This window comes from Lipotes vexillifer, unplaced genomic scaffold (assembly GCF_000442215.2).
Source record: "Lipotes vexillifer unplaced genomic scaffold, Lipotes_vexillifer_v1.1 scaffold343, whole genome shotgun sequence".
Lineage (NCBI taxonomy): Eukaryota > Metazoa > Chordata > Mammalia > Artiodactyla > Lipotidae > Lipotes > Lipotes vexillifer.
In genome coordinates, this window is record NW_006777506.1 from 1,472,169 (window position 1) to 1,499,684 (window position 27,516).

General features: G+C 39.2%; 1 protein-coding gene across 1 annotated transcript in view; it reads left to right on the forward strand.

Annotated features, from left to right (window-relative positions):
* HMCN1 (hemicentin 1) overlaps positions 1-27,516 on the forward strand; it is a 543,624-nt gene that overhangs the window by 475,630 nt on the left and 40,478 nt on the right. Inside the window, 11 exon segments of the mRNA XM_007451144.1 lie at positions 2,137-2,307; positions 2,481-2,651; positions 3,283-3,453; positions 3,622-3,792; positions 12,102-12,251; positions 12,542-12,679; positions 13,881-14,002; positions 14,634-14,871; positions 20,356-20,418; positions 21,904-22,023; positions 22,913-23,047. Of these exon segments, the coding sequence (XP_007451206.1) occupies positions 2,137-2,307; positions 2,481-2,651; positions 3,283-3,453; positions 3,622-3,792; positions 12,102-12,251; positions 12,542-12,679; positions 13,881-14,002; positions 14,634-14,871; positions 20,356-20,418; positions 21,904-22,023; positions 22,913-23,047 (1,650 nt within the window).

Here is a 27,516-nt window from a genome sequence, read left to right on the forward strand (position 1 = left end):
ACTGACTCCTGGCTGCAGCACTAAGATTCTTTCATCCACATGGCTCAGAATAAAAGGGAGAAAAAGTAGAAAGAAAGAATTAATAGAAGTAGAAAGAAAGAAAGGAAGGAAGAAAGAAAGAAAGAAAAGGAAAGGAAAGCAAGAAAGAAAGAAGGAAGGAAAGGAAGAAAGAAAGGAAGGATGGAGCTATGGTGGAGGGAAGGAAGGAAAAAAAGAAAGAAAGAAGATAACGTAAAATAAGATAAAGTAAGATAAAATATAATAAAGTTATTAAAATAAAAAATAATTATTAAAGAGAAAAAACGGACGGATAGAACCCTAGGACAAATGGTGGAAGCAAAGGTATACAGATAAAATCTCACACAGAAGCATACACATGCACACTCACAAAAAGAGGAAAAGGGGCAAAAATCATAAATCTTGCTCTCAGTGTCCACCTCCTCAATTTGGGATGATTCATTGTCTATTCATGTATTCCATGTATGCAGGGTACATCAAGTTGATTGTGGAGATTTAATCCGGTGCTTCTGAGGCTGCTGGGAGAGATCTCCCTTTCTCTTCTTTGTTCGCACAGCTCCAGGGGTTCAGCTTTGGATTTGGCCCCGCCTCTGCATGTAGGTCGCCGGAGGGCGTCTGTTCTTCGCTCAGACAGGACAGGGTTAAAGGAGCAGCTGATTCAGGGGCTCTCGCTCACTCAGGCCGGGGGGGAGGGAGGGGCACGGAGTGCGGGGTGAGCCTGCGGCGGCAGAGGCCATCAGGACGTTGCACCAGCCTGAGGCGCACCGTGCGTTCTCCCGGGGAAGTTGTCCCTGGATCCCGGGACCCTGGCCGTGGAGGGCTGCACAGCCTCCCCAGAAGGGGGGTGTGGATAGTGACCTGTGCTGGCACACAGGCTTTTTGGTGGCGACAGCAGCAGCCTTAGCGTCTCATGCCCTTCTCTTGGGTCCACGCTTTTAGTCGCGGCTCGCGCCCGTCTCTGGAGCTCCTTTAAGCAGCGCCCTTAATCCCCTCTCCTCGCGCACCAGGAAACAAAGCGGGAAGAAAAAGTTTCTTGCCTCTTCGGCAGCTCCAGACTTTTCCCCAGACTCCCTCCCGGCTGGCCGTGGTGCACTAACCCCCTTCAGGCTGTGTTCACGCTGCCAGTCCTCTCCCTGCGCTCCCACCGAAGCCGGAGCCTCAGCTCGCAGCCCCGCCCGCCCCGGCGGGTGAGCAGACAAGCCTCTCGGGCTGGTGAGTGCCGGTCGGCCCCGATCCTCTGTGCGGGAATCTCTCCGCTCTGCCCTCCGCACCCGTTACCGTGCTCTCCTCCGTGGCTCCGAAGCTCCCCGCTCCGCCACCCGCAGTCTCCGCCCGCGAAGGGGCTCCTAGTGTGTGGAAACCTTTCCTCCTTCACGGCTCCCTCCCACTGGTGCAGATCCCATCCTTATCCTTTTGTCTCTGTTTTTTCTTTTTTCTTTTGCCCTACCCAGGTACGTGGGGAGTTTCTTGCCTTTTGGGAGGTCTGAGGTCTTCTGCCGGCGTTCAGTAGGTGTTCTGTAGGAGTTGTTCCACGAGTAGATGTATTTCAGGTGTATCTGTGGGGAGGAAGGTGATCTCCGCGTCTTACTCTTCTGCCATCTTCCCCTCGTCTCTCCTTAATTTTAATAAAATAGCCTCTTTGGGCTTCCCTGGTAGCACAGTGGTTGAGAGTCCGCCTGCCGATGCAGGCGGCACGGGTTCGTGCCCCGGTGCGGGAAGATCCCACATGCCGTGGAGCGGCTGGGCCCGTGAGCCATGGCCACTGAGCCTGCGCATCCAGAGCCTGTGCTCCGCAACGGGAAAGGCTACAACAGTGAGAGGCCCATGTACCGCAAAAAAATTTTAAAAAAGAATAAAATAGCCCCTTTGAATAATTTAAAACATTTATTTTGGCATTAGGTAGCCTTCTGAATTTCCTGATAGACACTAATTCTCATGAAAATCTAACCAGGATGTGGAAGGAAGAACATCATTTGTTACTTTTCCTTTGGTTCAATTTCAATTATTTTAGATTCTGGGCTAATTTAACTCATTACTGAGTTATTTATTTGTAGAATTTTGTTTTTTTAACAAACATGGTTCTGTGACTTGACACTCTGTCTCTTGGGATGTTTGCAGTTCATGGAGCATGGAGTACTTGGCAGCCTTGGGGTACATGCAGCATAAGTTGTGGGAAGGGTACCCAAACAAGAACAAGACTATGCAATAACCCACCACCATCGTTTGATGGATCCTACTGTGATGGAGCAGAAACACAGATGCAAGTTTGCCATGAAAGACACTGTCCAGGTAAGATAAATACAATGTTTGTACCCTTAATAAATTAACATCTATCTCTGATCTAAGGAATATTTCAATAAGAATCAGTGTCAATAAGAACATCACTCAACCTATCAATGCCCAGAGTTTAACTTGATCATTTTTAAGTAGTAACAGAGCACATATGTTTTTCTTTAACCCAGTTGATGGCAAGTGGGCCACTTGGACCAGTTGGAGTACCTGCACTGTGTCCTGTGGAGGAGGTGCCAGACAACGAACAAGGGACTGCTCTGATCCTGTTCCCCAGTATGGAGGCAACAAGTGTGAAGGGAGTGATGTGCAGAGTGATTTTTGCAATAGTGACTCTTGTCCAAGTGAGTGTTGGAAATAGTGAGTCAACATTATACTTTCTTAGGTTTCATTATGGACTCAAGTCCGTAAAGTTATAATATAGTCTGTTACTTGATTTGTCTTCCTCTGGTTTAGGATATCAAAATGTTGCATGGTTGCTGTTTTGTCTAATACCATAGATGCCACTGATTTATATGGGCAGGGGCTATGTCTGTTTCACGTGCTCTACAGGACCAGCTGCAGAGGGCAGGGACTAGGGCACCCTTCCACGCTAACTGGTAATGATGATTCTTTTATGGAGGCAGACAGGTGGCTCTCTGCCTTAATTTAGTCACCAAGCTAGAATTTTAGACCATAGCAGTATTTGAATTCACTCTATCCTGAATGTTATATCTTGACTCCTCAGAGACCTTTTCTCATTCCTATCCTCCAGCTCCTGGAAAACTCTAATGCTCAGTAAATGTAGGTTAAATGGAATTGCACAGTCACTGGAATGTATTGTGTTTCTAGTCAAACCAACAACCAAACCGCCTGCCTTTGGAATTTGCTTATTTATAGATTTGTGTGTTTCTTTTCAGTTCCTGGAGAGAGTCTTTCCATATTTTTTGGATGAATGTCATTCTTTAGCACTTCTCCAATGGTTCTGTGTTGTAGCTCATGGTAACTGGAGTCCTTGGAGTGGCTGGGGAATGTGCAGCCGGACGTGTAATGGGGGGCAGATGCGGCGGTACCGCACATGTGATAACCCTCGTCCCTCCAATGGAGGAAGAGCTTGTGGGGGCCCAGACTCCCAGATCCAGAGATGCAACACTGACATATGTCCTGGTGAGCTTCCCGACTCCTGGCAGTAGAACAAGTAAAGCATTTCATTAGTGCTCATCATAGTAGCCCATCATTTCAGATCTTAAAATGGAAGTTGTATAGGCAGAGTTACCCTAAGTGTAGGTTTTAAAACCTATTTGTTAATATCGACCATTCTATTCTTGTTCACAGTGGATGGAAGTTGGGGAAACTGGCATAGTTGGAGCTGGTGTTCTACCTCTTGTGGAGGAGGTGAAAAGACTCGAAAACGACAGTGTAACAATCCAGAACCATCCAAAAGTGGTCGCCCCTGCCTCGGAGATGCTACTCAGGTGTCCAGATGCAATATACAAGCATGCCCAGGTAAGCAACTAAGTTAGACTTTGGCAGGACCACATTTACAGACTTTCCACAAATTGAAGAAAAGTGTCACTCTGAGCCCTCAAATTACAAAACAGTGCCAACTCTGGGAGGAAGAAATAGGAAAAGTGCACTTTTTTCCCCCTCGTTGGTGCAGCTCTACACCAAAGTTCATGCTGGATTTTAGTCTCTGATTGCCCTCTTCCAGGCTCCCTTATAAAAGGAAATAGTCTGCACAGCCGTATAGTAGTCCTGGGCTTGAGGGGTAAAGGGGCGTGGAACAGTGGGAAAGCCAGGCTGAGATTCCAAGCGGAAAAATGACGGTGGGGTAGAAACTGAATATCTAATAGAAATACACAATTGGAGGCTGTTCTTTCACAGATGGAAATATGGAGAACATGAGTGTAGACAGTAAAATAGGGCAAATTCAGCTCAAGGAAAAAGATTAGGGGGAGTTCAACTACCATAATTCAAGTCAGTCATACAATATGGCTAGATATTGTAAGTGATGCAAAAATTCAGAAGGAACAAAGTCAGAATTCTAGAACTCATGGACCTTAAAAAGACTTTATTGGAGGGCTTCCCTGCTGACGCAGTGGTTGAGAGTCCGCCTGCCGATGCAGGGGACACGGGTTCGTGTCCCGGTCCGGGAAGATCCCACATATCACGGAGCGGCTGGGCCTGTGAGCCATGGCCGCTGGGCCTGCGCATCCGGAGCCTGTGCTCCGCAATGGGAGAGGTCACAACACTCAGAGGCCCGTGTACCGCAAAAAAAAAAAAAAAAAAAAAAAAAAAAAAGTTTATTGGGGTCCCAAGAAATGGTGGATAATACTAAGGGTATTTATCTCAAATGACAGGCTTCCTAAGTGCTATAAGAAGCCCAAAAAGAATATTTTCACATTGTTGAAATATTGAGATACCATTGGACTTTCCAAAGGTTTAAGGTTGCCTTAGAAATAAAATATCCCTGAAAATCAGGAAGGCCCATTTGGCAGAGTGAGAGAAAGGAATTACATGAAAAGATTTATAGGATGTAGGCATTGCTGAAAGGGCAAGTATCTATCAGTCAGATGTCACCACATCTTTTTTTTTTTTGTATAAAAATACAATGAAGTTTTTAGTTGATACTGTATCCTGAAATTTTGCAGAATTTGTCAGTTTATTTTTTAGTGGATTCCATGGAATTGTTTATATATAAGATCATGTCATCTTCAAATAGAGATAATTTTACTTCTTTTTCTTCCCAATGCATATGCCTTTTATGTCTTTTTCTTGCCTAATTGCCCTGGCTGGAAGGTCTCTTATAACGATGGAGAGAGGTAATGAGAACAAATATCCTTGTTTTTTCCTGATTAAGGAAGACAGTATCCTTTCTTTTACCATTAAGTATGATGTTAGCTGTGGGTTTTTTCATAGATGTTCTTTCACATGTGGAGGAAGTTCCTTTCAATTCATAGTTTGATGAATGATTTTATGATGAAAAGTGTTGATCTTGCCAAATGCTTTTTCTGTGTCTAATGAGGTGAGCATATGCTTTTCACTTATTAAATTCTGATATGATGTATTACATTAATTAATTTTTGGATGCTGAACCAACCTTGCACTAATGGAATAAATCCCACTTGGTCATAGTGATATTTCTTTTTATATGTTGATGGATTCCACTTGCTACAATTTTGTTGAGGGTATTTACACCCATATTAGTAGGAGATATTGGTCTGTTGTTATCTTGTGATTTTCTTGGTTTTACTATCAGAGTAATGCTGCCTTTATAAAAGGAGTTGGGAAATGTCTTTTTTTTCTTTTAACATCTTTATTCAAGTACAACTGCTTTACAATGGTGTGTTAGTTTCTACTTTATAACAAAGTGATTCATATGTTCATATGGGAACATATACATATGTTCCCATATCTCTTCCCTCTTGCATCTCCCTCCCTCCCACCCTCTCTATCCCACCCCTCTAGGTGGTCACAAAGCACCAACCTGATCTCCCTCTGCTATGTGGCTGCTTCCCACTAGCAATCTATTTTACGTTTGGTAGTGTATATGTGTCCATGCCACTCTCTCACTTTGTCACAGCTTACCCTTCCCCCTACCCATATCCTCAAGTCCATGCTCTAGTAGGTCTGTGTCTTTATTCCCATCTTACCCCTAGGTACTTCATGACATTTTTTTATTCTTAGATTCCATATATATGTGTTAGCATACGGTATTCATCTTTCTCTTTCTGACTTACTTCACTCCGTATGACAGACTCTAGGTCCATCCACCTCACTACAAATAGCTCAATTTCGTTTCTTTTTATGGCTGAGTAATATTCCATTGTATATATATGCCACATCTTCCTTATCCATTCATCTGTTGATGGACACTTAGGTTGCTTCCATGTCCTGGTTATTGTAAATAGACCTGCAATGAGCAGTTTGGTACATGACTCTTTTTGAATTACGGTTTTCTCAGGGTATATGCCCAGTAGTGGGATTGCTGGGTCATATGGTAGTTCTATTTTTACTTTTTTAAGGTACCTCCATACTTTCCTCCATAGTGGCCGTATCAATTTACATTCCCGCCAACAGTGCAAGAGTGTTCCCTTTTCTCCACACCCTCTCCAGCATTTACTGTTTGTAGACCTTTTGATGATGACCATTCTAACCGGTGTGAGATGATATCTCATTGTAGTTTTGATTTCCATTTCTCTAATGATTAGTGATGTTGAGCATCTTTCATGTGTTTGTTGGCAATCTGTATATCTTCTTTGGAGAAAGTTCTATTTATGTCTTCTGCCCATTTTTGGATTGGGTTGTTTGTTTTTTTGTTATTGAGCTGCCTGAGCGCTCGTAAACTTTGGAGATTAATCCTTTATCACTTGCTTCACGTCCAAATATTTTGTCCCATTCTGAGGGTTATCCTTTGGTCTTCTTTATGGTTTCCTTTGCTGTGCAAAACCTATTAAGTTTCATTAGGTCCCATTGTTTATTTTTATTTCCATCTCTAGAAGGTGGGTCAAAAAGGATCTTGCTGTGATTTATGTCATAGAGCGTTCTGCCTATGTTTTCCTCTAAGAGTTTGATAGTGTCTGGCCTTACACTTAGGTCTTTAATCCATTTTGAGTTTATTTTTGTGTATGGTGTTAGGGAGTATTCTAATTTCATACTTTTACATGTACCTGTCCAGTTTTCCCAGCACCACTTATGGAAGAGGCTGTCTTTTCTGCACTGTATATTTTTGCCTCCTTTATAAAAGATAAGGTGACCATATGTGCGTGGGTTTATCTCTTGGCTCTCTATCCTGTTCCACTGATCTATAGTTCTGTTTTTGTGCCAGTCCCATAGTGTCTTGATTACTGTAGCTTTGTAGTGTAGTCTGAAATCAGGGAACCTGATTCCTCCACCTCCATTTTTTGTTCTCAAGATTGCCTTGGCTATTCGGGGTCTTTTCTGTTTTCATACAAATTGTGAAATTTTTCATTCTAGTTCTGTGAAAAATGGCAGTGGTAGTTTTATAGGGATTGCATTGAATCTGTAGATTGCTTTGGGTAGTAGAGTCATTTTCACAATGTTGATTCTTCCAGTCCAAGAACATGGTATATCTCTCCATCTATTTGTATCATCTTTAATTTCTTTCATCAGTATCTTATAATTTTCTGCATACAGGTCTTTTGTCTCCTTAGGTAGGTTTATTCCTAGATATTTTATTCTTTTTGTTGCAACGGTAAATGGGAGTGTTTTCTTGATTTCACTTTCAGATTTTTCATCACTAATGTATAGGAATGCCAGAGATTTCTGTGCATTAATTTTGTATCCTGCTACTTTACCAAATTCATTGATTGGCTCTAGTAGTTTTCTGGTAGCATCTTTAGGATTCTCTATATATGGTATCATATCCTCTGCAAACAGTGACAGCTTTATTTCTTCTTTTCCAATTTGGATTCCTTTTATTTCCTTTTCTTCTCTGATTGCTGTGGCTAAGAATTCCAAAACTGTGTTGAATAAGAGTGGTGAGAGTGGGCAACCTTGTCTTGTTCCTGATCTTAGTGGAAACGCTTTCAGTTTTTCACCACTGAGGACGATGTTGGCTGTGGGTTTGTCATATATGGCCTTTATTATATTGAGGAAAGTTCCCTCTATGCCTACTTTCTGCAGGGTTTTTATCATAATTGGGTGTTGAATTTTGTCGAAAGCTTTCTCTGCATCTATTGAGATGATCATATGGTTTTTCTCCTTCAGTTTGTTAATATGGTTTATCACATTGATAGACTTGTGTATATTGAAGAATCCTTGCATTCCTGGAATAAACCCCACTTGATCATGGTGTATGATCCTTTTAATGTGCTGTTGGATTCTGTTTGCTAGTATTTTGTTGAGGATTTTTACACCTATGTTCATAAGCGATATTTGCCTGTAGTGTTCTTTCTTTGTGACATCTTTGTCTGGTTTTGGTATCAGGGTGATGTATTTTCCTATTCCCATTTTCTAAATTGTTTTGGGTTCGTTATTGTAGGTCTTTTCCTTCTCTTGTGTTTCTTGCCTAGAGAAGTTCCTTTAGCATTTGTTGTAAAGCTGGTTTGGTGGTGCTGAACTCTCTCAGCTTTTGGTTGTCTGTAAAGGTTTTAATTTCTCCACCAAATCTGAATGAGATCCTTGCTGGTTAGAGTAATCTAGGTTTTTCCTCCTTCATCACTTTAAATAGGTCCTGCCACTCCCTTCTGGCTTGCAGAGTTTCTGCTGAAAGATCAGCTGTTAACCTTATGGGGATTCCCTTGTGTGTTATTTGTTGTTTTTCCCTTGCTGATTTTAATATGTTTTCTTTGTATTTAATTTTTCACAGTTTGATTAATATGTGTCTTAACGTGTTTCTCCTTGGATTTATCCTGTATGGGACTCTCTGTGCTTCCTGTACTTGATTAACTCCTTTCCCATATTAGGGAAGTCTTGAACTATAATCTCTTCAAATATTTTCTTGAAATTTCCTTTCCCATATTAGGGAAGTCTTCAACTATAATCTCTTCAAATATTTTCTCAGTCCCTTTTTCTCTTCTACTTCTGGGACCCCTATAATTCGAATGTTGGTGCGTTTAATGTTGTCCCAGAGGTCTCTGAGACTGTCCTCAGTTCTTTTCATTCTTTTTTCTTTATTCTGCTCTGCAGTAGTTATTTCCACTATTTTATCTTCCAGGTCACTTATCTGTTCTTCTGCCTCAGTTATTCTTCTATTGATCCCTTCTAGAGTATTTTTAATTTCATTTATTGTGTTGTTCATCGTTGCTTGTTTCCTCTTTATTTCTTCTAGGTCCTTTTTAAATGTTTCTTGCATTTTCTCTATTCTATTTCCAAGATTTTGGATCACCTTTACTATCATTTTTCTGAATTCTTTTTCAGGTACACTGCCTATTTCCTCTTCATTTGTTAGGTCTGGTGGGTTTTTATCTTGCTCCTTCATCTGCTGTGTGTTTTTCTGTCTTCTCATTTTGCTTATCTTACTGTGTTTGGGGTCTCCTGTTTGCAGGCTGTAGGCTCGTAGTTCCCGTTGTTTTTGGTGTCTGTCCCCAGTGGCTAATGTTGGTTCAGTGGGTTGTGTAGGCTTCCTTGTGGAGGGGACTAGTGCCTGTGTTCTGGTGGATGAGGCTGGATCTTGTCTTTTCTGGTGGGCAGATCCACGTCTGGTGGTGTGTTTTGGGGTGTCTGTGGACTTATTATGATTTTAGCCAGCCTCTCTGCTAATGGGAGGGGGTGTGTTCCTGTCTTGCTAGTTGTTTGGCATAGGGTGTCCAGCACTGTAGCTTGCTGGTCGTTGAGTGAATCTGGGTGCTGGTGTTGAGATGGAGATCTCTGGGAGATTTTCACCATTTGATATTATGTGGAGTGGGGAGGTCTCTCGTGGACCAGTGTCCTGAACTTGGCTGTCCCATCTCAGAGGCACAGCATAAAAGAGAGAAAAGGAAGGAAGGAAGGAAGGAAGGAAGGAATGATAAAATAAAATAAGATAAAATAGTTATTAAAATAAAAAATTATTATTAAGAAAAAAAATTTTTTTAAATAACCAAAAAAACCAGTCAGACAGAACCCTAGGACAAATGGTGAAAGCAAAGTTTTACAAAGTCTCACGCAGAAGCATACACATACACACTCACAAAAAGAGATTTATTTATTTTATTGTTTATTTATTTATTGTTTTTTCTTTTGCCCTACCCAGGTATGTGGGGGAGTTTCTTGCCTTTTGGGAGGTCTGAGGTCTTCTGCCAGCGTTCAGTAGGTGTTCTATAGGAGCAGTTCCTCGTGTAGATGTATTTCTGGTGTATCTGTGGGGAGGAAGGTGATCTCTGCGTCTTACTCTTCTGCCATCTTCCTCCCACCATATCTTAACATGTCGCTGATTACCAAGGATGTTGAGGCTCTAACATGTAGGCATGGTGATAGGTCTCATTTCAGCTGAGACATTTTGTAGCTCAACCTCTCATGGTATCAGGGCCCCAGTGACAGAAGGAAGTCCAAATAGGAAGACAATTTGGATTACAGGGTCTGGCAGAGAGTTTGAAGGATCCCAACTAGGTAGGCAGAACTAGGAGACGTCTGTCGAGCACTGGGATTCAGTTTCCTCTGTGAGACTAGAGAATCAAGGTCAAAATGGGAGGCCATGCTCCTTAGTAATGATCCAGAGAACTAAGTAAATTAGTGATCCTTCTACCCGTCTCTAGCCCTGCTTAGGACTAAGGATAAGAACAAATGTAGCCGACCAGGTCCTGACTGGCCCTCCTGTGTACCTTCTTGCATCATCTTGCTGCATGTTTCCCATCACTCACTAAGCTCGCTACTCTTGGCTTCTCAGATGTGACAAGCCACCACCTCCCAAAAGGGTGACACATGCTGTTTCCTCTACAAGGAAAGCCCTTTTCCTGCTTTCCTTGACTTAGCTAAGACCTTAACTTTCTTCAGATCTTCAGTCTATTTTTACCTCCTTCTCAGACTTCTCTGAGTAGTAGATGTCCTCCTATTCATTAAGATATACATTTCATTTTTACATTTATTTGTGGCATTCTAACTAATGTTTATCTCCCCTATTCAGACATAAGTGCTATGAAGGCAGGCTTCATGTCTTTTTTATTTTCTTTCTTAGCATTCTATCCTCAGTACTTGATGAACAAACGAATATAATCCAGAACGTGAAGGGTGAATCACTGTGAAAAAAATGTTTCCTCTCACTAGTAAAATAATGCAAATTAAAATGGTGAAACACTTTACTTACTGACTTTTCTCAGACTGAATACAATTGTATTTCTCCCCAGTATGTAATACATGATAACAATATCTGAACCACCTAGCAACTGTTTTAAAATATATTCAATTAAAAGGCATTAAATAATGAATATTTTAAAATTTAACTGTTAGCCTCTTCCCAGTACATTTACCTCTCTTGTCAAAGAATGTACTCCTCAACCACCAGTTCTGTGTTAGTAACCAATAATTTTGTTGAACAATGGAAAAAAGGCATAAAATTACTGTAGAGTTACTTTTAAAAGATTGTATGATTGTTTTTCAACATAATTGTCTTGGTATGAATTTTGCAACAATGTTAAAAGTACAATATTCTTCTCAAATTTTTCTCAAGTTAAGCATTTTCCAATATATTTATAATATAAAGAACAATAACCCTTAGATACTTCACATTTATGTTGACAGTGACCTGTCACAAGACTTTGGAGCTGTTTTGTTGGTGATCCCTCCTTTCCCCTCCGTGTTCTCTTGAAGGAGGCAATAGATGAAAGAATATGTGTTTTGATGACAAGCAGATCTGTGTTCATATCCTCACTCTACTGCCTCTTAGCTGGGTAATCATGGGAAAAGTCACTTGATTTCTCTGAACTTTATTTTCCTAGTCTGTAAACTGGCTATTTAAAACTACCTTATAGGATGTTTGCTAGAATTTAAAGAGTTAATGCATATTAAGTGCTTACTGTAGCATGCATGACATGCTCAATAAACTCTGATTATTATCATCATTTCATCACCATCACCAAATACATACTTTATTTTGGCTTTGGGACTGGGTGCCGAATGAATTCTTTGGATTGTGAAATAATACTATGATGTACGTAGATTGGAAGGATCCTAGATTTATATGGGTTGATGAGTGTTACATGAGAGTAGAATGTTTTGAAAGCTTATTTATTTCACTCTTAAATTCAGATGTCATATGATCTTTTAAATGTTTGAGAGAAGACTTGGAGCATCTTTGAATACTGGCTTTCTTTTCTCCCATGTAATGTTGATGAAATTGTTCCCTTATCCAAGAATGTTTTTTCTTCCCGCAATAGGTGGGCCCCAGCGAGCCAGAGGAAGTGTTATTGGAAGTATTAATGATGTCGAATTTGGAATTGCTTTCCTTAACGCCACGGTAACAGATAGCCCCAACTCTGATACCAGAATAATACATGCCAGAATTACCAATGTACCTCGCAGTCTCGGTAAGTCTCTTTGCTTACAAAAGTTGTTAATAAGCCTCTTTTTAAAAACGTTTATTTTTCTTTTTCATCTATTATTAAAATTTCTAGAGAATGCTACTACTACATGATCAGTATAATAGTCCTTAGTTTTATCCCAGTGGTAAACACTTAAAGACACATGAGATACTGATATTTATTTTGTTGTTATTCAAGTTTATTTAGGATTCATCCTTTTGAATAACATGCTATGAATAATAATAATGGACTGTAAATATTTTGCTCTGATATCTTATTTATCCCTTTTTCTCTAGGTCCAGCAATGAGAAAGATAATTTCCATTCTAAATCCCATTTATTGGACAACGGCAAAGGAAACAGGAGAAGCAGTCAATGGCTTTACCCTCACCAATGCGGTCTTCAAGAGAGAAACCCAAGTGGAATTTGCAACTGGTTAGTACCAGCTGAACTTATTATTCTATTACTATTCAAAAATATGATTGCTTTAAATGTTGATGGTTAAGAAAACTACATTATGTGTTCCCACAGAGAATAATTTCAAAGTTTTGTTGCCATCTTAGCATAAATGATATAAGAGCAAGTTTATATTTTCCTATAAACTTTTACTGACGTGGGTCTATAAGAGGCCATGTGTTTTCAAATAGTATAGTGATTTTTATAGTCTAAAAGCTTTTTTTTTTGGTCATCTTTCCTGTATCTGTTCTCTTTAAATCCTTAGAGAGGGTTCTGAAGGCCAAACAGAGCAGGAAGATGAGCCATTGCTAATATTAATTAAAGGCTTTTGTCTATGAACCTGAGAGTCAATTAGGATATCTTATAGGGATTCTTTAATCAAAAAAATGGAAATAAAAACAAGCAAATCTAAACACTTTTCGCTTTATCCTTAGTCTTAATGAATACATATTAGCAATTCATGGCCCTTTCCAAGGGTCTACAGCTCTTTATAGACCTCCATTTGTAGCATCTTTGAAGGTAGTCAGCTCAGCAGCAGTGATCTTTAAGAAAGAAGGGCTGAGGGAGGGCATAGCTTTAATAAGCCCAGAAGACATGTGGGTCTCTGTATGGCAATCCACTTACGAAGATGCCTCTTTGCTACTTCTTATTTTTCTTTAAGCATTTTTAAAATATTTATTTATTTGGCTGCGCCAGGTCCTAGTTGTAGCACATGGAATATCCCGCACACGGCAATGAAGATCCCCTTTGCAACTTCTCGAAGCATCCGAAAGAACAAAGCCCTGGGGCCAGACTTGTGGCTATTGCCAGTCTGCCTGGTCAAGCTTTCTATCCCTTCTCACAGACAAGCGATCCATTTTTGTAGGACTGCCTTTCTCTTGCTTGTGAGTTGAAAGTGTGGAATCCTTCACCTAATCATAGGCTACATTTTTGCCACAAAAAAAGAGATTTTAGAATCAACTTAATTCAATCAATCTTAATTTGGGGACTAAGTGCTAATTTAATTCTCTTATGATCTGTGTTTAATCAAGTTTGAAGTACAATAACATAGCTGAACTGGTATATAAAGTAAATCTGCTCTGTGCTTACACAAACTATATATATATATATATATATATATATATATATATATATATATATATATATATTGCTATTGAAATGAACGAATTCTAATTCCTAGGAGAAATCTTGCGGATGACTCATGTTGCCCGGGGCCTGGATTCCGATGGAGCTTTGCTGGTAGATATCATTGTGAGTGGCTATGTCCTGCAGCTGCAGTCACCTGCTGAAGTTACTGTGAAGGTAAAATGCTAGGATAACTTGCCTTCACTGTTTATTGGAGTAACAATAAGAGTAGGAGTTAAAGATCATAAAAAGAGTGCAGAAAACTTGTGTAGTTTCCCTTGTTCATTTTGGGGAGTAAATGTCTAAACCACTGAAGTTAGGAATGGCTATCTGGTCTTTGTTTAGAAATCTTTACGGACAAGTCTTTATAAGCTCTTAGTAGTTTTATTACCCTGCTTATCAGGACCAAGATCACAGCTTTGTTGATTTAAGCCATTTGTTTAACTTGCTGTAGACAAAGAGAATAGTAATTCTTGCATAAAAGTTTTTGTAGACCATCCTTAGAAGTATTCCAGAAATTAAAGAATGGTAACAATCACCCTTTCACATTGTTTTTTGACCTACAACTGAGTCCCTTATTAAACTATAACTTATGACACTAAAATTATGAAACTAAGGTATTTACAATTAAAAGGTTCAAATTTTAGTTCCTGAACACTACTGTACAATTACAATTTTATTTAGAATTATATATTTTTATCCCCTAAGCCTTTTTTTTTTTTAATCTCATTCTACATCTCATAGTACCCTCAAGAAAAAAAAATAGGATGAGCCATGCTAATCCTCAAATCTGTACTGTCTTTCTTAGGATTACACAGAGGACTACATTCAAACAGGTCCTGGGCAGCTGTATGCCTACTCAACCCGGCTGTTCACCGTTGATGGCATCAGCGTCCCATACACATGGAACCACACTGTTTTCTATGATGAGGCACAGGGAAGAATGCCTTTCTTGGTAGAAACACTTCATGCATCCTCTGTGGAATCTGACTACAACCAGTTAGAAGAGACATTGGGTTTTAAAATCCATGCTTCAATTTCCAAAGGTAATCTGGTTAAAGCAAAGTACAGCTCTTTAAGCTATGCAGTCCTTTCTAAATGGGTAAAAGAATCGCATTGATGCCATTCAAAATAAGGATATTAAGGTATAGACTGAACACGATAACATGTTTTTCATGTGTGTTGCCCATGTTTCATAGGTAAAGTCCTGTGGTAAGGCCAATCCCATTGGCATTCTAGAACATTTAGTTTACTAATAGGCATCTTCATATGGCATAGTGGAGTTGTTACTGTTCTAGCCTATATACACAGAGAGGTTTAGAAATATATCCTCTGTCAACGATTTTTCTTTGGGTAATACAGTCCATTTGTTCTTGTTCTGAATCTTATATTTGACAGAATTTTTTTAATTCCTGAAGCATGCTGTAAAGGTGTATCTTAACCTAAACTAGCCAAAAAAAGTTTCCATATTTTAAAAGCAGCTTTTAAAAACCGGGAGGCAATCATTTCAAGCTGTCATTTATTGTTCTTGGAAATTATAACTTTTGAACTGCTTTCCCTTGATCTCAGCAGTCTCCCTATGCTGTGTGGTGCTTTGATATGTCTATACTCTGAGATTTCCTTTTCAGCTGTAAGAGGCAACACGACAATTAGCATTCCATATCCCACGGGGTTTTGATGCTAGGAGATACTTGCATGTGGTTATGTTTGTTATAGGCACTAACTGTTTGAATGACTTTAGCTTTGAACTTTAGGCTCCCATGAGACACTTCAAATGATTCAGTGGCCTGGTGAATGTATGTGTTTTGCTTTGTGCTGGCTTTCCTAAAATAGATGCAAGTAGATTTTAACCATCATTTTGCTTATCATGCTCAGCACATACACTTAAAATTCATTTTCACTGTTTACTCTCTCTTTCATCAGTTGTGCATGTGACTATTTTCTTCTTCAGCATCTATCAATCAGAACTGCTTCATCAAATTTAAGGTCATAGTAATGTAGGAGTATATTCACATTTTTTTGAGCTAATCACAGATTCACGAAGCCTCATAGCCAGTAGAACCCGTAGCCCTACACCTACTCCAACCACATGTCACCACCTCATTTTACTATTGTCATGCATGTTAAGGTAACTTGGACAAAAGAAAAGTGCCACTGGAATGATGTTTTCTTTTCCGCAGTAATACTTACTTTTCAAATTTAACCTCTGTTTGTTTCTACTTTTTCCAGTACTCCATATAATTTTTAAAAAGATAACTTAGCACAAGACTTGACTTTAGTTAAAAATGAATTTATATCATCTGGGACCAGAGACATTAAAGTGATTTTTGAAAAGTCATGTACACTTTCGACCCAGTCATGCTTGAAGGTCTTTATGGTTTAAGACCTTCCTTGGGACTTGGGTCCCACAACAGAAGGAAACATTATAGGACATTTTAAACCCCTTACTATCCTTGGATGCTATGATTCTATGAATTACATCTGATGTAGGTGCCCATTTGTTGTTATTGTTCCTGTGAGTTGCAAGAATTGTGTACCTGCAATTTCTTTGACCACCAGGGAGCAAGCTTGCATTCTTAGTTGCTTGACCAGCATGTTCTTTCTCTTTGTTGGGTCTAGACTAAACCTATGGTTACAATGCAATTGGAATTGCAGAGAGCTTGAAGAAAGTTCAGATTTCTAGGTACAAAGATTTTAGTTTAGCTAGTCTAAGGTAGGGCCCTGGAGTCTGTATTTTTAACACAGCCCCTAAATGATTCTATTGTAACTGGTCTTTACTCTGGCATTTGGAAACTACTAGTCAAGACAATTCACACATATAGAAATTTATAAAAATTATATGAATTCATATCTTTAAAATTATTTTCAAAATATAGTTATAAAACATATTTATATTTTTACAAATTAATCAGAAGGAGATATCAGAAACAATAAAGAAAAAGAAATTTAACTACAAATAAAATTTTTAAAGCTTCCTCATGGGAGAAAAACAAAATATATAGTTTTTCTTTGTGTATATTTAAACTTATTTGCATTACATATTATGGACAACTATGATTACCCTTAATATATATAAGAACCTTAAAAATCAATAAGAAGGGCTTCCCAGGTGGCGCAGTGGTTGAGAGTCTGCCTGCCGATGCAGGGGACACGGGTTCGTGCCCCGGTCTGGGAAGATCCCACATGCCGCAGAGCATCTGGGCCCGTGAGCCATGGCCGCTGAGCCTGCGCGTCCGGAGCCTGTGCTCCGCAACGGGAGAGGCCACAACAGTGAGAGGCCTGCATACAGCAAAAAAAAAAAAAATCAATAAGAAAAAGGCAAATACCCCAATAGAAAAATACATAGTCTGTGAACAGGAAATTCACAAAGGAAGAAATAATAATGACAAAATGAATGTGAAAAACTGTACCTCATTAATAAGCAAAGAAATGTAAATTAAAACAATGAGGTTCCGTTTTCCAGTTATCATTGTCAGAGATTAAAATATAGGATAACCACTCAATATTGGAGAGGTATAGGATACAAATACCCTCCTACACTGCCAGCAGAGATTGTAGATTTATTTGACATTTCTGGAAAACAGTATGTATCAGTAGCCTCTCAAATATTCACATCTTTTTAGTTATCTCATTCTAGGAGTCTGCCCTAAGAAAATCACAGAAATGGCCAAGAATAAATGTCCTGAAAGAGGTAAATATGTAAATGATGGCACAGATATATGATAAACTCTTAAACTAAATATTCCTTCAAAAGTATTCTAATGATTGCTTATTTATTCATTTAAAAATATTTATTGAGTACCTACTGGGTACCAGATACTGCTCTAGGTATTGTCAATATAGCTATAAACAACTGACAAAGGAGAATGTACATGACATAACAATCATTGAAAAATAGTACACAATATGATCCAAACCTGGGTTGCCCATATCACAGTGATTGTAAGGAAACCTTTATACTGGTTAAAAACACAGATTCCCAGGCTTCTTCCTTGGCAATTCTGACTGGGGTAGGACCAAAGGGATCTATATTTTTAATAAGCTCTCCAAGAGATTTTACAATCAGTAAAGTTTGGCAACTGTTAGTCTGTAAAGGATCCTAACTTAATTTTTTGAAGTATATACAGATAGAAGTGACTGCAGGGAAGAGCACCAAAATCTTGGCAGTAGTTTGTTCCAAGTGACAAGGTTACAGGGAATTTTATACTTTTTAAAGTTTCTACAATTATACATTACTGTAACACAAATATTTTGTATTGTCTCCCTACTATGTCAAAAAGTAAATCATAATATAATTCAAAATAACATGATTTAATTACAACAGAAAGAATAAAAGGAAAATAGCTGATAACAAAATATTATGTATTTCAATATGAAAATCTTTAGACATTACTACACTGGAAGTTAAGAGAGAAGTATTTACATGGCTGAACCAATATTTAGAGGCCCAGTGTGATTTTTTTTAAAAAAACATTGAGTAATTCTTGGTAATGTTCTGAATAAAACAATGTACAATCAACCATCCATTTATATGACAGTTGCATTTCTGGAACGTTCACTGTATATTTTAATCACACAAAGAAACCGTTTAATATATGGAATATGGGTTCTAGCCTTAGATTAATTACAAACAGCTTTCTCGCTTCCACGACAATTTTTCAGGGCAAGGGACACATCTTCATCTTGCATCGTTATCCCACACATTGCAATACTTAAAAACCTTCCCCAGGGTCTTCCCCACTCCCTAAATTTAAATAGGCTTCCCTATTAAATCATGTCACCATAATGACAACCAAAGTCTCTCCCAAAAACCTTCCCAGATGCCACTCCATGGAAGATAGCTCCCCATTTAGAACCAGAAATCTAAAGCTTCTATCAGGTAATAATTTGTTTACATTACACATTTTTCCACAACTACGTCCCCAACACAGTGCTGTACACAACATACTGGCTGCATTAAGGAATGTCTGAATAGTAAATAAAAATGAAGCATGAATTATAATCACCACCTGAATTGTATTCCTGAGTTCAGTGGTTGAAACTCACACAGACTTGCATCTAAATCCTTGCTCCAGATTATATTAGCACTTTGACTTTAAGCAGTTTACATGTCCTCAGTCTCAGATTCTTCATCTGAAAATTGGTTATGATGGGAGTAGGGCAGTTCTGAGGTTTGAATGAAATACAGCACATGAAGCTCACAGTACTGTATGACACTCAACAATCATTTAGCAACATGCTCTGGACGTTTCTATCCCATCCATTCTGTCCCCATTCCCTTGAAGGTGCAGGAAGGCTTGGATGCTCTCAGGGTCATTTTTACACTCAGGGTGGAAATGGATCATGAACCTCTCTGCTTTCGCTTCATGGTTTATAGCAATTTGATTGCCTAGAAATAGCAAGTAGGGCTCTAGCTTTCTAGTCAAGGAAATGTTTTCATTGGAGCATGTTTCTTCCACCCTCCAAATATATAAATGTACAGAAGAGTTTTGAACAGTTTCATGTTCTCAGCAGGGCTTAAATAATATTGTAATTGAGACTCTCCAAAGTAGAATGAATCTGAAAAATTAATGAATGCCCAGACTCCCTCTATGAAGAGCACCTAAAATAATAGTAAAAATAAAAACAGTTTCGTGCATTTAGAATTGAAGGAAAATCTAAGATAATTTCTAAGAGATTGAATATGAACTGAACATAAAATTTCCCTTGAGAGAAATCTACTATACCTATTATATCAATGATTGTCTTTTAAGGTATGTGTATGTGTGTGTGTGCGTGTGAGAGATTACTTTGTTAACTTGAAAAATGTTCCATTTAAGTTTCTGCATCTCAATAGTGTTTGAAAAATATTTGCTAAATGGTTTACACCAGTCAAAACAGAGTTACTTTCCAAGGAGATTCCCTAACCTATTTATTGTTGTTAATTTTTTTTTTTTTCTGACATCTAACTTAAATCTATTCTATTGCTATAATGATATGCCTGTTTCTTCTTGCTTTGACTACCAGGAAGGAAAACACTTGGTTACACCTAGGAGGACTTAGACCCAGATTCTTCACAGTACAAATGGAGGAGGTCTACAAAAGGAGAGGGTTTCTTCGCTAGAGTTTGTTTTTCACTGGCATAAGTTATTTTAAGTGGCTTCAAAATAGCAATCCTACTTCTAGAACAAACAGAATAAGTAAATGGCTGGAAGAATAGGACTTTGCCTGTGGTTATGCCTAGCATTCATATTGATTTGGATCCTTTTTTCATTATCAAAGAGTAATTAATTTTCTTTTGATTAATGTAAACAACTTAAACAGAAAATCTGCTTCCAGTGGCTGCTTGCCAACGATCTCTATATTATGATTCATTTAGTTCTTGGTTGAGAAACAGTAAAACTTTTACATTCTGCTTGTTTTCACCTATTGCATTTGCTGTGTCATGTGTTCCATCCTTGGCATATGTTCCCAGAGAAGATGGTCCTGGGGAGAAACAAGATGCTAATGTTCTAAAAAGCCAGTTAATTTTGCTTTTCTCTCTATGGTAGGAGATCGCAGTAATCAGTGCCCCTCTGGGTTTGCCTTAGATTCAGTTGGACCCTTTTGTGCTGGTAAGTATGGAAATAAATTATTCATTTTTATTTTTTATTAAGCTGTTAATGCCACCATTTAATGGACATTTACTGTCATTTTGCTAGATATTTAAGAATCACAACAGTCCTATAAATGTCCCATTTTACAGGTGAAGAAATTGAGATGTGAAGTTAACTGCCTAAGATCACTCAGCTATCTAGTGGCAGAGCTAGATTTGAATTTAAGATAGATACAAAGCCCTTGCTCTTCTGATTAGTCCACAATCAAGTGATCAAGTAAAGGGGTAGAGGGAACACAGGGACAAAACACTGGACTTCGCTGGCCACCTGATTGCCATGAATGTGGAACAGCAGTAATTCAACTCTAAGTCACCTAACCTGAGAATTGCTTAATCGTAGGATAGGGCTGGATTGTGGGTGGAAGACTAATGACTAAATCAGCCTTGTGCCATCCAAGTACCTGTGCAAGAGGGTCACAGATAAGTAAATAGCTAAGTAAATTACTTGAGGAGCTCAAGTTAGCATACATAGTGCCTTGCTTTTCTGTTTTTTTTTTAATAACTTTATTTTTTTTAGTTTTGGCTAAGTTGGGTCTTTGTTGCTGCACGCGGGCTTTCTCTAGTTGCAGCAAGTGGGGGCTACTCTTCGTTGCGGTGTGCGGGCTTCTCATTGTGGTGGCTTTTCTTGTTGCAGAGCACGGGCTCTAGGCATGTGGGCTTCAGTAGTTGTGGCACACGGGCTCAGTAGTTGTGGCTCACGGGCTCTAGAGTGCAGGCTCAGTAGTTGTGGCTCACGGGCTCTAGAACGCAGGCTCAGTAGTTGTGGCACACGGGCTTAGTTGCTCCGCAGCATGTGGGATCTTCCTGGATCAGGGCTCAAACCCCTGTCCCCTGCATTGGCAGGCAGATTCTTAACCACTGAGCCACCAGGGAAGCCCCACAGTGCCTTTCTTTTTGCCGGTAGGCAATGTAATGTAGTATAGTGGTAAAAAGGTGGTCTTTAGAAACTACACTGCCCAGGTTCAGATCCCAGCTCTGCGAATAATGACCTATGTGACCTTGAGCAACTTACTTAACCTCTTCTGCCCACGTTCAAATCCCAGCTCTGCGAATAATAACCTATGTGACCTTGAGCAATTTATTTAACCTCTTTGTTCCTCAGTTTTATCATGCAAATGAGGATAGGAATAAAAATACTTATCCCCTAGGAATGTTGAGGAATGAGTTAATGTAGGTAAAAAGCATTTAGATCACAATAAATTGTCATTATATCTCAGCTGTCATTGTTTTAGAATTAATCTAACCATTTATTCACTCTCAGAGATAATTTGAGGACCCCAAATTAATTTTTATTTTGTGTTTCCATCCTGTGGCACTTAGAGCATTTCCTGTTACATTTGATTCATTCATTGGCCTCTATAAGCAACTCTTTTCACCAACTTTAATAACTCCTTGAAAGTAGGGCTTCTTCATACTAATTGGGTCTTTTTGTTTCTTCTTTCAGATGAAGATGAATGTGCAGCAGGGAATCCCTGCTCCCATATCTGTCACAATGCCATGGGAACTTATTATTGCTCCTGCCCAAAAGGCCTCACTATAGCTGTGGATGGAAGAACTTGTCAAGGTAGTCACAAAGCTAAGTCTAATCAACACATTTAAGCAGTGGACATAGCAGTCTCTGAGCATGGTAGACCAGTGCTCTTCTTTCCTACTCTTTCTTTCTGCCCCCACCTTCATTAAGTTGAAAAAGTAAGGAAGAGGGAATACTGCTCACACACTGCCTTCATATGGGGTGCTCTGTGGGCAGGAAGGCCTGTAGTGACTCACTCAATCCCCACAACACAATGAGAAGAGGCAGGCAGGACTATTACCATACTCCTTTTACAGGGATAAAAGTAGGAAGGAAGAGGTTATAAAGAAATTTAGTAAATTGCACAATCATGGTAGCACTTTGGGAACGTTAAACACACTTTTCTATCAGATTCTAGGTATGCTTCAAAGTTAGAACTTGTATAAGAGCCTAGTTGTATAATAAACTAAAAATGATGAAAAGAAGAAAGGATTTCTCCCTCTGTGCCCAAGGAGACCCCCTTCTAAATGCTAAAGAGAGAGAGAGCAGGGGCATAGGAGTAACTTTTATGGAATGTCCAGTATGGATTGGGCACCTCATAAACATTATTTAATTTTCAAAGCAATGCTGAGAGGTGGATATTATTATCCTCACTTTACAGATAAAAAACTGAGATGTCAGAAAGGAGAAGTACCTTTTTTCAGCCACCTAATTTATAAGTGGTCTGTTGGATGGCTTGGTCTGTGAAGACATCACACTGTCCTGCTATAAGCTTGTCAGCTACTCAACCCACCTGAAATGACACACCCCCAAAATTCACCATTTCTGTTTGCTCTTGTATATTTCAAGTGTCATTCATTGCTTTTCTTATCCCCGTTTAATAACAGGTTCTTTGGTTGGTTTTCTTCAGTTCCCCCTAGTTGAATGACTCACTTTGTTGCAGATATTGATGAGTGTGCTTTGAGTGGACACACTTGCCATGCTGGTCAGGATTGTGACAATACCATTGGATCCTATCACTGTGTGGTCCGCTGTGGAATTGGCTTTCGAAGAACCAGTGATGGGCTGAGTTGTCAAGGTATACAAATGGAGGCCCTTGCATAATTATCTTCATTGTATTACAAATTAAAACCCCTGCCTGTTGAATCACTTAGAGTAAACTCTCTTTAATAGATTGAGCTTCTTAGTAAAATGTTTAAATATAATATGCCATGGCTATTTTAAGTATTTGTAACAAAGTGGTTTTGAATAAAACTTGCCTGTAATATTTGAGAGAAGAGATCAAACAGCATGATCTTAATAGAATCTATTTAATAAAACTCCATTTCATAAGACTGAATATTTACTGCAGGACTTTTTAAATAGAACTTATTATTTTAGAGCAGTTTTAGATTCAGAGCAAATTTGAGTAGAACATAAAGAGATTTTCCATATTCTCCCTGCCACAACTCATGCACAGCCTCCCCTGCTACCAACATCCTGACCAGACTGGTACATTTTATTTATTTATTTTTTACCAAGGATAAGCCTACATTAACACATAATTACCACCCAAAGTCCATTGTTTACATTAGGATTCACTCCTGGTGTTGTATATTCTATGGGTTTAGACAAATGAATAACGTCATATATCCTCCATTATAGTATCATACACAATAGTTTCCTTGCCCTAAAAATTTTCTGTGTTCCACCTAGTCATCCTTTCCTCCCCCAACCTCCAGAAACCACTCATCTTTATATATATATATATATATATATATATATATATATATATACACACACACATATACACACACACACACACATATATATAAATTTATTTATTTTTTGGCTGCGCCCGGCTTTCTCTAGTTGTGGCAAATGGAGGCTACTCTTTGTTGCAGTGTGGTGGCTTCTGTTTGTTTCAGAGCTTGGGCTCAGGCACGCAGGCTTCAGTAGTTGTAACACACAGGCTCAGTAGTTGTGGCACACGGGCTTAGTTGCTCCGCGGTATGTGGGATCGTCCCGAAGCAGGGCTCACACCCGTGTCCCCTGCACTGGCAGGTGGATTCTTAACAACTGCACCACCAGGGAAGCCCCTCATCTTTTTATTGTCTCTCTAGCTTTATCTTTTCCAGAATGTCATGTAGTTGGAATGATGCGGTATGTAGCCTTTTCAGATTGGCTTCTTTCACTTAGTAATATACATTTAAGATTCTTCTGTATGTCTTTTCATGGCTTGATAGCTTATTTCTTTTTAGTGCTGAAAAATAATCCATTGTATGAATGTACCACAGTTTATATATCCATTCTACTGAAGGACATCTTGGCACTTACAAATTTTAGCAATTATGAATAAAGCTGCTATCAGGATTTTCCAGAGGAAGAAACACTGGATACAAAATGAAATTCTTATCAATAGTAGAAAGGATGAATGAATTATGGTACATCTATACCATGAACCACTATGCTACCATTATAAAGAATGGAATGAAGCTCAACTGTTTGGCTTAGACAAACAAACAGCCAACAACTGTTAGGCTTAGAATTTCCATGAGGCGTTGTTGAGTGAGAACACAAAGATATAAAAGAGTGTATGCAACTTGTGTAGAAAAGATTATGTGACTGGAAAACAAACAATAACCAAAGAAAAAGGAAATGGATTTATATATTTAGGAAGAGATATAGGTTTACATAAAAGAGATATGTTATTATTTATATTAGATTGTTAATGTAAGTTGGCTTTGGTGGACAAGGGGAGGACAAGGGAAGCCAAGTGAAAGAAGAAAAAACTGCACTAAGAAAATCTTTTAAAAGTATATGATCACAGATCAGGGAGGAGACAAGATGGCAGAGTGGAAGGACTTGAGCTCACCTCCTCTCATGAAAACACCAAAATCATGACTAACTGCTGAAGAAACACCGACAAAAATGACCTACCAGAAGAACCTACCAAAAAAGATATTCTACATCCAAAGACAAAGAAGAAGCCACAACAGGATGATAGAAGGGGTGCTTCCATGATATAATCAAATCCCATACCCACTGGGTGGGTGACTCACAAACTGCAAAATAATTATATCACAGAGGTTCTCCCACAGGAGTGATAGTTCTGTGCTCCCCATCAGGCTCCCCAGACCTCCCCTGGGGGTCTGGCATTGGGAGGAGTAGCCCCCAGAACATTTGGCTTTGGGGCTTGAGTGCAGGAGCTCCACGGGACTGAGGGAAACAGATTCCACTCTTGAAGGGTGCACATAAGGTTTCACATGCACTGGGACCCAGGGCAAAGCAGTGACTACATAGGACCCTGAGCCAGACCTACCTGCAGGTCTTGGAGGATCTCCCAGGGAGGTGGGGGTCAGCTGTGGCTCACTGTGGGGCAAGGACACTGGAGGCAAAGACCCCAGGGAATATTCATCAATGTGAGTTCTCCCAGAGGACTTGGCAGCAAGAACTGGCCCCACCTCACAGCCTGTAGGCTCCAGTGCTAGGACAACTCAGGCCAAAATAACCAGCAAGACAGGAACACAGCCCCACCCATCAGCAGACAGACAGGCTGCCTAAAGTCATCCTGAATGCACAGCCACCTTTAAACACACCCCTTGACATGGCCCTGCCCAGAGGGACAAGACCCAGCTCCACCACCAGTGGGCAGGCACCAGTCCCTCCCATTAGGAAGCCTGCACAAGCCTCTGGACCAACCTCACCCACCAAGGAGCATACACCAGAAGCAAGAAGAACTACAGTACTGAAGCCTGAGAAAAGGAGACCACAAACTCAGAAAGTTAGACAAAATGAGGTGGAACAGAAATAAATTCCAGACAAAGGAGCAAGATAAAACCCCAGAAGAACAACTAAGTGAAGTGGAGATAGGCAATCTGCCTGAAAAGACTTCAGAGTAATGAGAGTAAAGATTATCCAAGATCTCAGAAAAACAATGGAGGCACAGACTGAGATACAAGAAATGTTTAGCAAAGAGCTAGAAGATTTAAAGAACAAACAGAGTTGAACAATACAATAACTGAAATGAAAAATACACTGGAAGGAATCAATAACAGAATAAATGAGGCAGAAGAACGAATAAGTGAGCTGGAAGAGAGATGAGTGGAAATCACTGCTGCAGAACAGAATAAAGAAAAAAGAATGAAAAGAAATGAGGACAGTTTAAGAGACCTCTGGGACAACATTAAACACACCAACATTCGCATTAAAGGGGTCCCAGAAGGAGAAGAGAGAGGAAGGGCCTGGGAAAATATTTGAAGAAATAATAGCCAAAAACTTCACTAACATGGGAAAGGAAACACTCACTCAAGTCCAGGAAGCACAGAGTCCCATACAAGATAAACCCAAGGAGGAACACACCAAGACACATATTAATCAACTTGACAAAAATTAAACACAAAGAGAAAATATTAAAAGCAACAAGTAACATACAAGGGAATCCCCATACAGTTATCAGCTGATGTTTTAGCAGAAACTCTGCAAGCCAGAAGGGAGTGGCATGATATATTTAAAGTGATGAAAGGGAAAAACCTACAGCCAAGAATACTCTACCCAGCAAGGCTCTTGTTCAGATTCAATGGAGAAATCAGAAGCTTTACAGACAAGCAAAAGTTAAGAGAATTTAGCACCACCAAACCAGCTTTACAACAAATGCTAAAGGAACTTCTTTAGGCAGAAAAGAAAAGGCCACAACTAGAAACAAAAGAATTATGAATGGGAAAGCTCACCAGTAAAGGCAAACATTCTGTAAAGGTAGCAAATCATCTACACACAAATATGACATCAAAACCAGCAATCGTGAGGAGAGTACAAATGCAGTACATTAGAAATGCATTTGAAATTCAGAGACCAGCAACTTAAAATAATCTTGTATATATATAGAGAGAGATTGCTATATCAAAACCTCATGGTAACCACAAACCAAAAATCTACAATAGATACACACACAAGAAAGAAAAAATCCAAACACAACTCTAAGATAGTCATCAAATCACAAGAGAAGAGAACAAAAGAGAAATGAAGGAAAAAGATGTACAAAAACAAATCCAAAACAATTAACAAAATGGCAATAAGAACATTAATATCGATAATTACCTTAAATGTAAATGTATTAAATGCTCCAACCAAAACACATAGATTGGCTTAATGGATACAAAAGCAAGACCCATACATATGCTGTCTACAAGACACCCACTTCAGACCAAGGTACACGTACAGACTGAAAGTGAGAGGTTGGAAAAAGGTATTCCAGGCAAACAGAAATCAAAAGAAAACTAGAGCAGCAAAACTCATATCAGACAAAATAGACTTTAAAATAAAGACTGTTATAAGAGACAAAGAAGGACACTACATAATGATGAAGGGATCAATACAAGAAGATATAACAATTGTAAATATATATGCACCCAACACAGGAGCACCTCAATATGTAAGACAGATGCTAACAGCTATAAAAGGAGAAATCGACAGTAGCACAATAGTAATGGGGGACTCTTAACACCTCCCTTGCCTCAACGGACAGATCATTCAGACAGAAAATCAATAAGGAAACACAGCCCTTAAATG